At 44.1% G+C, this 14,147-nt stretch overlaps 1 protein-coding gene across 1 annotated transcript in view; it reads right to left on the minus strand.

Moving 5' to 3' along the window:
* Positions 1-14,147, minus strand: part of ABCC2 (ATP binding cassette subfamily C member 2) — a gene marked incomplete at its 5' end in the record, with an annotated part of 71,824 nt that overhangs the window by 38,551 nt on the left and 19,126 nt on the right. The window contains 8 exons of the mRNA XM_079900323.1: positions 3,047-3,223; positions 5,147-5,273; positions 6,746-6,812; positions 7,519-7,603; positions 8,761-8,907; positions 9,444-9,581; positions 11,525-11,590; positions 12,645-12,899. Coding sequence (XP_079756449.1) covers positions 3,047-3,223; positions 5,147-5,273; positions 6,746-6,812; positions 7,519-7,603; positions 8,761-8,907; positions 9,444-9,581; positions 11,525-11,590; positions 12,645-12,899 — 1,062 coding nt within the window. The remainder of the gene's footprint in view (positions 1-3,046; positions 3,224-5,146; positions 5,274-6,745; positions 6,813-7,518; positions 7,604-8,760; positions 8,908-9,443; positions 9,582-11,524; positions 11,591-12,644; positions 12,900-14,147) is intronic.

The raw sequence follows: 14,147 nt of genomic DNA on the forward strand, positions 1-14,147 counted from the left end.
AAAAACCCATTCCAAAAATGGGCAGAAGACCTAAATAGACATTTCTCCAAAGAAGATATACAGACTGCCAACAAATACATGAAAGAACTCTCAACATCATTAATCATTAGAGAAATGCAAATCAAAACTACAATGAGATATCATCTCACACCAGTCAGAATGGCCATCATCAAAAAATTTAGAAACAATAAATGCTGGAGAGGGTGTGGAGAAAAGGGAACACTCTTGCACTGCTGGTTGGAATGTGAATTGGTTCAGCCACTATGGAGAACAGTATGGAGGTTCCTTAAAAAACTACAAATAGAACTACCATATGACCCAGCAATTCCACTACTGGGCATATACCCTGAGAAAACCAAAATTCAAAAAGAGTCATGTACCAAAATGTTCATTGCATCTCTATTTACAATAGCCTGGAGATGGAAACAACCTAAGTGCCCATCATCAGATGAATGGATAAAGAAGATGTGGCACATATATACAATGGAATATTACTCAGCCATAAAAAGAAACGAAATTGAGCTATTTGTAATGAGGTGGAAAGACCTAGAGTCTGTCATACAGAGTGAAGTAAGTCAGAAAGAGAAAGACAAATACCATATGCTAACACATATATATGGAATTTAAGAAAAAAAAATGTCATGAAGAACCTAGGGGTAAGACAGGAATAAAGACCCAGACCTACTGGAGAATAGACTTGAGGATATGGGGAGGGGGAAGGGTGAGCTGTGACAGGGCGAGAGAGAGGCATGGACATATATACACTAACAAACGTAAGGTAGATAGCTAGTGGGAAGCAGCCACATGGCACAGGGTTATCAGCTCAGTGCTTTGTGACCGCCTGGAGGAGTGGGATAGGGAGGGTGGGAGGGAGGGAGACGCAAGAGGGAATAGATATGGGAACATATGTATATGTATAACTGATTCACTTTGTTATAAAGCAAAAACTAACACAACATTGTAAAGCAATTATACCCCAATAAAGATGTTAATAAATAAATAAATAAAAATAGAACTACCATATACCCAGCAATCCCACTACTGGGCCTATACCCTGAGAAAACCATAATTCAAAAAGAGTCATGTACCACAATATTCATTGCAGCTCTATTTACAATATCCACGACGTGGAAGCAACCTAAGTGTCCATCGACAGATGAATCGATAAAGATGTGGCACATATATACAATGGAATATTACTCAGCCACAAAATAACGAAATTGAGTTATTTGTAGTGAGGTGGATGGACCTAGAGTCTGTCATACAGAGTGAAGTAAGTCAGAAAGAGAAAAACAAATACCATATGGTAACACATATATGTGGAATCTAAAACAAGTGGTTCTGAAGAACATAGGGGCAGGATAGGAATAAAGACGCAGACATAGAGAATGAACTTGAGGACACGGGGAGGGCGAAAGTAAGTGGGACGAAGTTAGAGAGTGCTATGGACATATATATACTACCAAATGTAAAATAGATAGCTAGTGGGAAACAGCCACATCAGCTCAGTGCTTTGTGACCACCTAGAAGGCTGGGATAGGGAGGGTGGGAGGGAGATGCATGAGGGAGGAGATATGGGGATATATGTGTATGTATAGCTGATTCTCTTTGTTATAAAGCAGAAAGTAACACACCATTGTAAAGCAATTATACTGCAATAAAGATGTTAAAAGAAAAAAAAAGCCTCTGTTGCAATGCAGGGAACACCAGTTCGATCCTTCGTTGGGGAACTAAGATCCCACATGCTGTGGGAAAATTAAGCCCACGTGCCACAGCTAAAGAGCCCAGGTGCCACAATTACAGAGCTCATATACTCTGGATCCCATATGCCACAACTAGAGAGAAGCCTGCACACGCACCACAAAGAAGTGAAGAGCCCATGCGCCACAACAAAAGATCACACATGCCGCAACTAACACCCAACACAGCCAATAAATACATAAATATTTAAAATATTTAAAAATAATAATAATTTTAAAATATTTTAAAATAATAATAATAAAAAAACCATTCCCTGAAAGCTATTGAGTTTGGGTGTTTTGAGCATGAGCTGACCATTCTCCTTGCTGGGCCCTGCAATAAACACTGTACTTTCATTCACCACAACGCAACGTCAGTAGATTAGCTGTGCTGTGTGGTGGGCAGCCAGACCCAAGTTCAGTTCAGTAACACAAGTTCCTTTATACAAATAAATATCTTTGATTCAAATAAATAACTTTAGGCCCAATAATTAAAAAGCATGGCCAACTTACCATTTTATATCATATAATTTACTTATTTTGTTGTTGTTGTTGCTTCTTCCCCATGAGAATGTAGAGCTATATCAGGGTAGATTTCCTCTGTTTGTGGATGTAACTCCAGCACTTAAAATAGTGTGTGGCACATAGTAGGTACTCAATAAAAATATGCTGAATTAATGAACAAAATCATTCTAGAGCTATATCTTCACTAGTCTTCTAACATCTCAAGATCTTTCCCCCAAAAACTGCTATATTCATGTTTAGTAATGGGGAAAGAGTATAAAAACATCCCAAATATGTAGTAATCAGGGATTTCTAAACAAATTATACTATATTCATATAATTCAAAACAGTCATTAAAAATTAATTTTTAAGAAAGGCATTTGACAACATGAGAAAATAATATACTCTAAATTTCTGTGTGTTCAAAGCAGATTATTAGAACCATACTCTGGTCCTCACTGGTATACAGAAGTAGAGTCAGGACAACTAGGCTCTGGTCTGCCTCTGGCCCTCCACCTGTGAGGTCAAATTTGGGTCAGCTGCTTCTTAGTTAACCTCTCAGGTCCTAGCCTCATCATCTCTCCTTTAGGTTACACAGTTCCTATATTTGCTTCTAGGTACAAAATTTTAAATTTCTGAGTTATTTGCACAAAATATTGTGCAAACTCATGTTTTCTGGTGTTTGTTCCAGGCTTGACCATCAAAATTGATCAACTATTTTACTGTCATGTACTTCTTCATCACCCTTACTCTTTTCCTTCATTATTTCTTCACCCTTCAAGGCCCCTTGGTGTCCCAAGTACCTTCTCTCCAATCTCAGCCAGATCTCCCCCAGGCAGCACTTCCAAGTCCGGGAAGAGGGCACAGGCCTCCAGAACTTGCTGGTATTTCTTTTCATCCAACTCTGACCCAAAAAGGATGTTGTCCTTTATGGTGCCGTTCTGGATCCAGGACTGCTGCGGGACATAGGCTACAGTGCCCTAGGATGGGAAGGGTCAGACCATATGACAGTTTTGTTCCTCTGGAAATGCAGTGTTGAAGGAGGGGGTGGCAGGAGTTGGGAGGAACAAATGGAATGTAGATTTTTTAAAAATGTCAGGCTGACTGAGCAATTGATATTTATAAAGGTGCATGTATTTATTGCACCATCCAGGGAGAAAGATTCAATATCCTATGCATCATTTGAAGTCTCCTTTTTTGGACTATCACTCTCTAGCCATGATCCAAAAAATGGAGGATGACTGCACGTGCTGCTTCTAGAACAGGCTTTTAGTCAGACCCCAAAGAGTTTACTAGGACCAACAGAGGGCCAACACTGATGGGGGAATGGTGTAGACAACATCTTAGGAAGCAAGAACTAAGAGATTGAAATTTGGGTGCCAGGCTGATGCACAAAACAGATCGGGTCAAATGAGAGATGGAGCCTGATAAACACCTGTGTTTGAGGACAAACCCAGTTATGAGTTAGCAAGAAAAAGCTTCTTGAAAGGAGTTAGGAGGCAGTTAAATCTGTAGAGGCTGCTCTGCTATACTGCATGTTTATTTAATGCAAATTATCTCATTAGTAATCAGTAAGTCAGGGAATAATGTCAGTATAATGTGGAAGAAGTGTTGGTTCTTAAAATTTTTCCAAGCATGTCAGTGTAAAGCAATTAGGGGCAAGCTTTCTTATAATTAAGAAGAAAGGCTTAGCAATATATGAAGATCTTAAGAAAAGCTAAAAATCTATAGACGTGCCTCTTTTTGGTGCGAGTAGTGGCTGGTTAAATGCTTCCAAATACCTGTAATTTCCCCTAAATTTAGCTCTCTGGGGAAGCTGAGAGTACTGATGGAGATGCCATGAAAACATTTCCTATTTAAAAAAATTATAATTGACGACATCTATACTCTATGTCATGTTTTTGTACTGGAAGCAAGTGCCCTCAAACACCCAGCTCTCGGGCTTCCCTGGTGGCGCAGTGGTTGAGAGTCCGCCTGCTGGTGCAGGGGACGCGGGTTCGTGCCCCGGTCCGCGAAGATCCCGCATGCCGCGGAGCGGCTGGGTCCGTGAGCCATGGCCGCTGAGCCTGCGCGTCCGGAGCCTGTGCTCCGCAACGGGAGAGGCCACGACAGTGAGAGGCCCGCGTACTAAAAAAAAAAAAAAAAAAAAAAAAATCCCAGCTCTCAAAAGAAGAGGTGAGAGGCCCAGAACTGATTGTGAAGCTGGGTGTAATTGTCAGTGTAGATTTTACAGTGCTACTGTTTTTTTTTGTTTGTTTTTTGCGGTACGCGGGCCTCTCACTGTCGTGGCCTCTCCCGTTGCGGAGCACAGGCTCCGGACGCGCAGGCTCAGCGGCCATGGCTCACGGACCCAGCCGCTCCGCGGCATGCGGGATCTTCGCTGACCGGGGCACGAACCCGCGTCCCCTGCATCGGCAGGCGGACTCTCAACCACTGCGCCACCAGGGAAGCCCAGTGCTACTGTTTTAATTGTTATCGCTGTTGTTGTTTTTGTTGCTACCCTGTTTACAAAGTTACATATGTTTTTAATGATCTGTTGCAACTCTTTCCCCCAGGTCCTATTATTTTTATTGTACAGTTTCGCAGAATGTGAGGTTTTCAGAAACACAGATATAGAATTACCTATACTTTGATAGAAGACATCTCTGTTCAAGTTTTCAAACTTTAGTATGCATATGAGAATCACCTGGGGAGCTCATTAAAAATGCAGGTTTTTAGAATCTACCCCAGAGTATGATTATATATGTGGGGTGGGGCAAAGAATCTACCATTTCTCCACGACCTCACCTACAGCAACATGACAGGAGTAGTTATCAGATTCTAGTTCATTCTCCCAATGAGAAGGCAGCGCCAAGAGACCACATTTGAGTGTCAGAAGTCTTCTCCTTGGCATTCCTTCTCACCTTGACCGTGATGTGCCCGTGGACATTTTCCATTTCTCCCAGCATGGCTGACATCAAGGAGGATTTCCCAGAGCCCACAGTGCCCACCACAGCCACCAGTTGGCCTGGCATAATGTCTAGGTTCACGCTGAAAGACAGAAGTGCACTTGAAAGAGAAGGGCGTGTGGAGGGGTGTTATTCAGGAGAAGTTCAAGCCACTTCTCAGACGCTCCATAGGAAGTCTGATTATTAGGAGATTTTCCCTCAAGATTGGAAAATTTGTCTTGCATATACAATACTCCAAAGTATTTCTCTAATGATTTTTTTTCTGTTCTAAGAGTTTCGAGAGTAAGTCTTCATATATAAGTTGTTTGTGCCAAATGTGAGTTTCCACTGGAAAAATTATTTTAGAACCAACGTGGTACCACTGAACAAGACCCTATTGGTTCAAGTCCCAACTCTGCCACTGCCGAGCTGTGTGATCTTGGAGGGCCACTTCTCCTGGACTCTCGTTTCTAAACTAATGGGGTTGGACAAGATTAATGTATCCCAAAGTTGGCCATTCAATGAGAATAACCATTCAATAAAACACTTGCTGAAAGCACAGATTCCCTGCTCCCCTCCCCCGGAGATCTGGCTGAGTCTGACTGGGGAGGGGCCCACACTGGGCCAGGCTCCTGGAAACTCTCTGTTCTGGCCCTATTATTTGAGTCCCTAGAACATTAGGAACATGGGGAGCTTGTTCACAGGCTTTCTGAACCTGCCCCTTGAGCTGGACTCCTTCCAGACTTATCCTACTAGCAAAGTGGGAGCTATGTCCACTCTACTCTCTGCAAAGTGAGGCTTTCAGGTTGGGAAGGTTCAGAGGTGGGGCTTCTTGCCTGACACATGCTGGGCAAGCTCCAGAGTCCATGTTAAAGGATCTAGAAATAGGAGAGAAATGTGGAAAGTTCTGGGTGTAGCAGGGAGATGATCAGGTATACTCAGTTGTGAAGAAAATATCTGGCCTGCTTGGGCTCCCGGTGTGCTCTGTGGTGCTGTGCTCAGTGGCTGAGTTGGCCGTACCAGTACATACAGTGCTTAAGGAACACATTACATGCAGCAATGTGGCAAGAAAGGGTTGGCTTAAGGCAGGGGAATGTGAGAATGGGTTATGTAGATGAAAAATTCCAGATCTGAAGTTGATTATAGAGGCAGCTCCCAACAACCACTCTGGGCAAAGAAGGCAGATTTTTCTTGATTACTATTCGTAAGTGAATAAATGAACTTAAATTGAGTTCAGGTTCTTGTGTGTATCCACTACCATTCCCAGAGACCTAGGCTACCTGCCAACCCTGCACTACCTCCATCCAGTCTGGAGAATAAATGTCTTCATAGGCTCTCAGCTGGACGCGCACTGTCCCACAGTAGGAAAGCAGGGTAGCAGATGTAGTTACAGGGACAGGGGCTCAGGATCTTTGCTGTCAGTTCATCCCTCCAAGAGTTTAGCCTGCACTAGTCTCTAACTGAACACATGCACATAGCTCGTTTCCCCATGTATTATATTACATGGAATTTTTCAATAACAAGACTGGCAAGGAGAATCCTAAAAAACAGCAAGAGGAAAAGGAGGCAACTCACTCTTGGATTGTGACTTCCGAATTGTGGTCCCAGGTAAAGGATGCCTCAGAAAACTGCACAGCTTTGTCTGTTGAGAAAAAGTCCCCTCTTTAAGTCAGATGTAGGTCCCCACATGTCTGTCTGCCCTTTCTCAGCCTTCAGGTGTCCCTCACTGCTTCCTCCAGCAGAGCCCAAGATTGCCTCTGTCAGGTGCTGACTCCTGAGCTGACAAGAGGCAAATGAAAGGTCCTGGGATGATACCAAGAGTTGCCTGCATACGGTGTCTTTTTTTTACTTAGGAGTCCCAAGCCTGTTGGTAGCCCAGATTCTTGATCTACAGACAGTCTGGGTACATTCCCAGGCCCTCTGTTGCCTAGTCCCGTATAAATTCCACTTCTGAATATAAACTCAGCCATTCCCTGCCCTGGATTCCAGACCCACTGCTCCTTCTGGCTGTGATGCCCCCCAGTCCTTAAACCTTTAGAACTTGTGTGTTCTTTCACTCCAGCCTGTCTTCCCAATTCCACATGCTTGGCTCCATTCTGACTTGTTTTCTAGATCCTTTGCAGGATTCCCTGCTTATCCTCAGAATAGCTGCCCCAGCTTAGCTTGGCAATCTGGCTAAGCAATCTGTTCTAAATGAAAGCATAATTTAAGTAATAATGGTATGGATACTGTGCAAATATAGGTGCAAGGTAAGTCCCCTAGCTTTCCCTTTCCATCAGTTTCTTGCTGCAAAGTACTGGTGCCAGCACTGTGAATATATATGGGATGCAACTTCCAAATTCACTTACCAAAATTGCAGTCATGTCGAATGGCAGATGTGTCCAAGTCATCCCCTCCCAAATATTTCTCTAGCCGTTCTACGGAAACACTGGCCTAGAGAAGGACATAAAGGATAAAAAAAACCTCAGTGACAAGCACAAGTAGAGGAGTTTGACTCCATCATCAGCCTTGGATGTGGAAGCAGATAGCCAACCTGCCAAGCTTCTTGCCCATGATTTGCTATTTGCCACACCTGGAACCTCTGGCCCCCTACCCTCAGCCCCCCTCCCCAGCGTGATTCAGCCACACCTCAGCCCTGGGGGCCAGCCCACTCTGAACAGAGGGAAATTAAGATGCTCTATTTCAGCCCCTCAGAAAACTCACTGTGGTGTGGGGGGAGGTCAGTTCTACTGCTCTCTTTGGACCTAGTTCCAGAAACTGTCTTCTGCCTTCTTCTAAGACAAAACTTCTGTCTGGTTCTGGTAACTGGGCCCCTGGCATGTTCTTCTTTAACTGAGTCCATGACCCATACGGTGCCTCACTGCCCACATGCCATGGTCATCGGGCCCCTTTGTCATGCAGGGAGCTGTCACCACTGCTGATCCTGCTTTTGCTCTCTATGCGATAAACTATCTGAATCTAAAAAGAGCATGTTATTTATCAGCCAAATCTATCAGCCTTCCTTAACACCCTCCAGTACCAGGAGAGGTCTTTTCCTAAACCCCAGTCCTTCCCATGGCCTGAGCGGTCCGAAGCCAGCCACCTCCAGGATGAATGCAGGTCGCCACACTTTGTCATCCTGGCTGCCTCACCAGTCTGCCACCTGCCCTGTGAACGTCCTCCTGAGGTCTGGTACCTGGTCTATCTCAGTGACTGTGCTCAGTTTTCAGGATCCAAACACTCCCTATGGCCCATTTTCTGACACCTTGAGGCTCCCAGGTTGCATTTGGTTTTACCACCATGTATGTGGCTTCATCCAAAGAGAAGCCTTTTCTCTCCTTTTGTGCCGTGTTTCCCATATGCTCCATAAATACCTCACAAGGAGATGGACGAGACTGGGATGATTATCCTCAGTTTACAGTCAGAAAAACTGGGGCTCAATGAGCTTGTGACTTTACTAAATCAAACTGTTGGTCTCCAGAGACCAAAAATATCTCTCTAATTGAAGGTTCACCAGCAGAAGCTAGAAATGAGGTATGACAGACCAGTCATTCTGGACTCTAAGGCTTTTAACCCGAGCTAATCAGTTAGCAGTGAGAGTTCCTACCTACCTGGAGCATGGTGGAGACTATCATGGGAAGCATGCTCATGGGAAAGCGCAGGATATTGAAGAGGGTGATGGAGGTGAAGGCCTTTTCTGCATCCAGAATATTACTGCTATCCACCAGGACGTAAACGGAAAACGTGATCACAGACACCTGGAAAAGCAAAGCCATCAGTGATTTATTCCTAAAAGGGATCAAGCAGCCTTGCTCTAAGTCTCAGGAACACAGTACTGTATCACAGTTGAAGGAGTCTTAGGGATTATCTCAACCCTCCCATGTTACAGATGAGAAACCCTGAGCCCAGAAGAGGAGGAAATATCTTGCCTGAGGTCATAAAGTCAACTAATGGCATTGCTGGGACCAGAGCTCGAGTCTCCTGGCTCCTGTTATCAGTGTTCCTTCCGCTACAGACCCACGCGGCCTCCCCAAGAAGATGAGAAGCCTTCCCACGCAGACCATGCCTGGATACCACATTCATGCTGAACCCCCTGGAAACTTGTTCTGGGCGGCAAGACCACCAAATTGTGCACAAGGGTGAAACTAGATTTGGGGACATGAGGTAGGAATAGCAGCATGAGGGCTTGATGAGCCCCTGGATTTCAGGGTCAGGCCTACAGGTGCAGGCAGTCTATCTAAACAGACCTTCTTCTCCAGAAAGCTGACCCAGCCCACTGACTCCTGTCACTCACCAGCACCGGAGTTAAGTATAAGAGAAATATCATCACAGACTGCAACTGCCCAAACGTCAGCAGGTTCCTGAGCTCTTTCTTACGAAGGTCGTGGACTTGGTTTTGGAATGAAGGTTCCCAGGCAAAATATTTCAGGATCTAATAGGATAGAAAACAGCACAGCTTACACTGGTGCCCCAAAAGGACATCAGGTGCATACCATCCACCCATGTTTCAGGATATGCTCCCCAAAATTGGGGAAGTAGAAATTCAGATTATAAAGTGTGATTACAGAAAGGTAACTTGTATTTGTTGACAACTTACTAGGTATACAACGTTTTATATACATTATCTTACTTAGTCCTAAGTGTGACCAACTGTCCCACTTTGCCTGGGATTAAAGGTTGCCCAGGATATGGGGCTTTCAGTGCTAAACCCAGAAAGTTCTGGGCAAACCAGGAAGAGGTAGCCACCTACTCTAACAGAATTACTGCATCCATTTTAACAATAAGGAAACAGGTTGAGAGAGACTAAGTAACTTGCCCAAAGTCACCATCCTAGCGAGTGGTAGAGCTGAGACCCGAAACCAGGTCTATGTTTTCATTTTGCCACATTGGCAAGAAGGCATATAGAGCTCTGTGTGGAGAAATAGCAGGATGTTCAAAGGGGCCTCTGTTTCATTTTCAAGAGGTTTACGGTAATAAAGTCCATGAATTCAAAAACAACGTATATATTAAAAAAGAATTTATTGGTCACCTCTGAAGGATGAAAATGTATTATTTTGAAATCTAGTAAATAGAGGAAAGAAGCCTGTATTTATCCTGCCTATCCTGTACAAACTTTATTTTAGGGTAACCAACTAGCTGATTAAAGATCATTCTTCATTACACAATTCCAGCTAAGCAATGGCAAAGGCATAATGGAATTAAAACATCACCCTTTTGCAACTACTAATGAAATAACAGAATAAGGCAATGATCATCAGTGGCTGCTAAAACCTTTATGACAGTGGTTTTCAACTTTGGCTGCATATTAGAATCACTTAGGGAGCTTTCAAAAAAAAAAATATATATATATATACACACACACCCCCAGAGAGTCCAAAAAAATGGTTTGAAGTAGGCCCCAAGCCTCAGTGGGTTTACAAACTTCCCAGGGGATTGAAATGTGCTGCTGGGGCCACAAATCACTACTCTGGGTGAAAGAACAGCAGGAAACACAATAAAGGATGAGTCAGGCTGACAACGCCTGGACCCCATAAACACTCATCATCACTAAGTTAGGAAGCAAGCACTCTCTGAAAGTATCCTTGCCCCTCAACCCCACCCCAAACAAACAAACACAAGAAACAAACAGGCCAAAATATACTCAAGCCTCTAGATCTAACCACCAATTTACAAGAAACATTGGAACAAGACAACTTGTTTTCTCTAAAATGACCAAATGACTACTGTAGATCAAAAGCACTGTCAACTAAATGCCATGTGTGGACAGTTTTTGGATCCTTATTCAAACTAACCAACGGTAAAATAAAATAAAATTAAAAACACATGTATGAGGTAATTGGGGAAATTTAATGGTATCAAAGGACTGTTTTTTTTTTTTTCAGGTATGCTATTGGTATTGTGGTTATGTTAAAAAATGAAGTCCTTATTTTAGAAATACATACCCAGTATTTACAAATGAAATGACAAAATATCTGAGATTTGATTTTAAATAGTCTAGCAGGGCATGAAGTGGAGAGTGGGGATATAGATGAAACAAGTTAGGTCATGCTGATAATTGCTGGAGCTAGGTGATAAATCCATGGGGCTTCATTAAACCATTCTCTTTACTTTTGTGCACATTTGACAATCTCTACAGTAAAATACAAAAACGAAACAAGCCATTTAACATAATTAAATAGAAATCATGATCAAAAGAGGTCCTGAGAGGAGTACCAGGACAAGAAACAGGAGACTTCCGGGCTAATGAATCAGAAGTCATGGGACACATCACAGGCCCAGAAGCAGAAGTCCACAACCTCTAGCAAGTTTGTTAAGCCCAAGAACCCAACGTTGCCGTCATTGTGCCCAGAGAGTCACCTACACTCAGCTTCTTACCTTGATCCCACTGAGAACCTCATTCATGATCTTTAAACGGTTGTCTTTATACTTCATATTTTTAACCTGCCAGGAAAAAGTGAAACAAACACAGAACACACTTCCATGTGAGAGGGTCCAGATTTGCTGCAGATACTAAATCTCAGTGGTGCTTGTGGCTGTCACTTGGTGAGAACTTGAGGTGCCCAGTGATGGGCTGTCTCTCCCACTCTCCTCCTTGCCTCCCCACCCCTGCCACACCCACCTTCTTTCTGAACCTGAACAGCCTTGGCCCGACTGTGCCCTCCTCCTAGGTTGTTTTTTCCATGGCTTCCTCCTTCACATTCAGGTTGGTGTTGTCCAGAGCTCAGCTCAATGTCCCCTCCTCACAGAGGTCATTCCTGATCCCATAACCTAACACTGCCACCCACCCACTCACTAGCATATCACCCTGTTGAATTCTCTGCATAGTACTTATCATAACTGACATTTTCCTTCTTTGCTTTTACTTGTTTATGGCCTGAATCTCCACCCCAAGTAGAACGTAAGTTCCACAAGAGCAAGAGCCTTGTCTAATTTGCTGCTGTGTTCCCCCCAAAATAGGATATACAAAAAATATTTTTAAAATATTTGCAACTAAATGAATGCAAAACAAATGGACTAAATGACATACGCCACTGAGTTCACCCATCCAAAATATGATTTCCGGCATAGCTAACAACTGTCCACATGGAGCCCTGCTACCTGGTGGTAGCAGGGTTGATTGCCAGGATTTAGGCCTAAAGTTTGGGTTGCTCATGTGACTGCTCTGTGTGGCTGGTTTGCATTACTATGATGGAGAAACAGGGCCAATAATCACTGTGCTAAGAACAGCCCAGTGGAGCAGGGTGTAAGAGTTACATGCAGGGTCCCTGGGCAGCTCTTCTCTTTCCAATGAGGAACATGAATCAAGACAGAGTATATAAACCCTAAGAGTGGTGAGAAGATGAAAAGGGAAGATAAAGCCAAGCTCATCTGAGACAGTGGCAAGTCTTCTACCAGCTTTGCGTTGCTCAAACTCCAATCACAAGTCAGAATAGAGGAAATAAAAGACTTTAGACTTTGAAGAACATAAACATGTCCCCAGTGACTGTTTCTTTACCTGAATAGCCCTATTCTTGGTGGCAATTACCCCATTAATTGGGATTAGGAGCACCATCACCCCAACACCTGCTAAGACTGAGGGTCCCAACTCTGCCCACAGGAAGTAGATGGACAAGGAAATCTGTAGAACATTTGACCACAGCAGGTGGATGAAGTTGGTCACGTCCATGAGCTTCTGGGCATCCACAGACATCAGGTTCACTGTTTCTCCAATGGTGTACTGCTTCCTGGCCTGGTTGGATAGAGTCAGCGCCTAAAAACAAAGATTGGAATTGGGACACCTGGACAAGGCCAAGGATACTGGGGAGTGAGAGGGAAATTCAGGAAGGAAGTGAAAGACAGTAGAAGGATGGGCTCCATATGGACACAACTTTTCCAAAGGGCTGGGATCTTCTTGCCACTAAATCTTTTTTTTTTTTTTTTTTTTGAGGTACGCAGGCCTCTCACTGCTGTGGCCTCTCCTGTTGTGGACCACAGGCTCCGGACGCGCAGGCTCAGTGGCCATGGCTCACGGGCCCAGCTGCTCCACGACATGTGGGATCTTCCTGGACTGGGGCACGAACCCATGTCCCCTGCATTGGCAGGCGGACTCTCAACCACTGCGCCACCAGGGAAGTCCTTGCCACTAAATCTTACACACAGTGTTCTCTCATTCTTGACCACTCTTTCCTGCTATTCCTACCTTCCCCAACATCTGTTCGTCCACACACTTTTTTTGCTCAGAAAAGTTCTATTTATCTCTTAGTGTCAACTTAGATGGAACTTCTTCTCAGAAGACTTCCCTGACTCCCAAGTTTAGGTGAGATATTTCTCCTGTGTATTCCCCTAACAACCCGTGCTTACCTCTGCCATGACATTCACGACACTTCACTGTGTAATTTTGTTTTTCTATTTCTCCACCAGGTGTAAACTCTGTAAGGACAAGGGCTACATCTGTCCAATTCACTACCGCTTTCACATGCACACAGTAGGGAAACCAAATACTGAAGGATGGAAGGAACGGAGGGATGAAAGGAAGAAGCATGTATTCATTCTTGCCTTGCAGACTTTAATGTGGCAATGTTATTTGGAGCCATACTGTGAGGAGGTTGCAACCATTCCCAAGGAGGACAGAGATCTTAGAATGGTGAGGAAAGCTGCGGGGTTCACACACTGGAAGCAAAATGACTTATTGTCAGGAATTTGAGGGCAATATCTAGATGCCTGAATCTTGCAGCATGAGCCTCTTGTTCTCTTGTTAGAGAGATCAGAAGGCTGACACCCACAGTCTGTCACTTACAGCAGTGCCTTGTACAAATGCTCCCAGACAAGGGGCTGGGGGGTGGGTGGTGGCTGCATGAAACCAGCTTGTACTACGCTCACCGAGCCACCCTCTGGTGTGGGCTACATCTTTCCAGAGGAATGAAAGCCTTCTTCTAATTCCCACAAGGCAGTATACGGGCTATGAGTGGCCCTAGAGATCACCTTCATCCTCCTCCTAGAAGCTCTACTGTCATCTTAC

This window comes from Stenella coeruleoalba, assembly GCF_951394435.1.
Source record: "Stenella coeruleoalba genome assembly, chromosome: 16".
In the NCBI taxonomy this organism is placed as follows: Eukaryota; Metazoa; Chordata; class Mammalia; order Artiodactyla; family Delphinidae; genus Stenella; species Stenella coeruleoalba.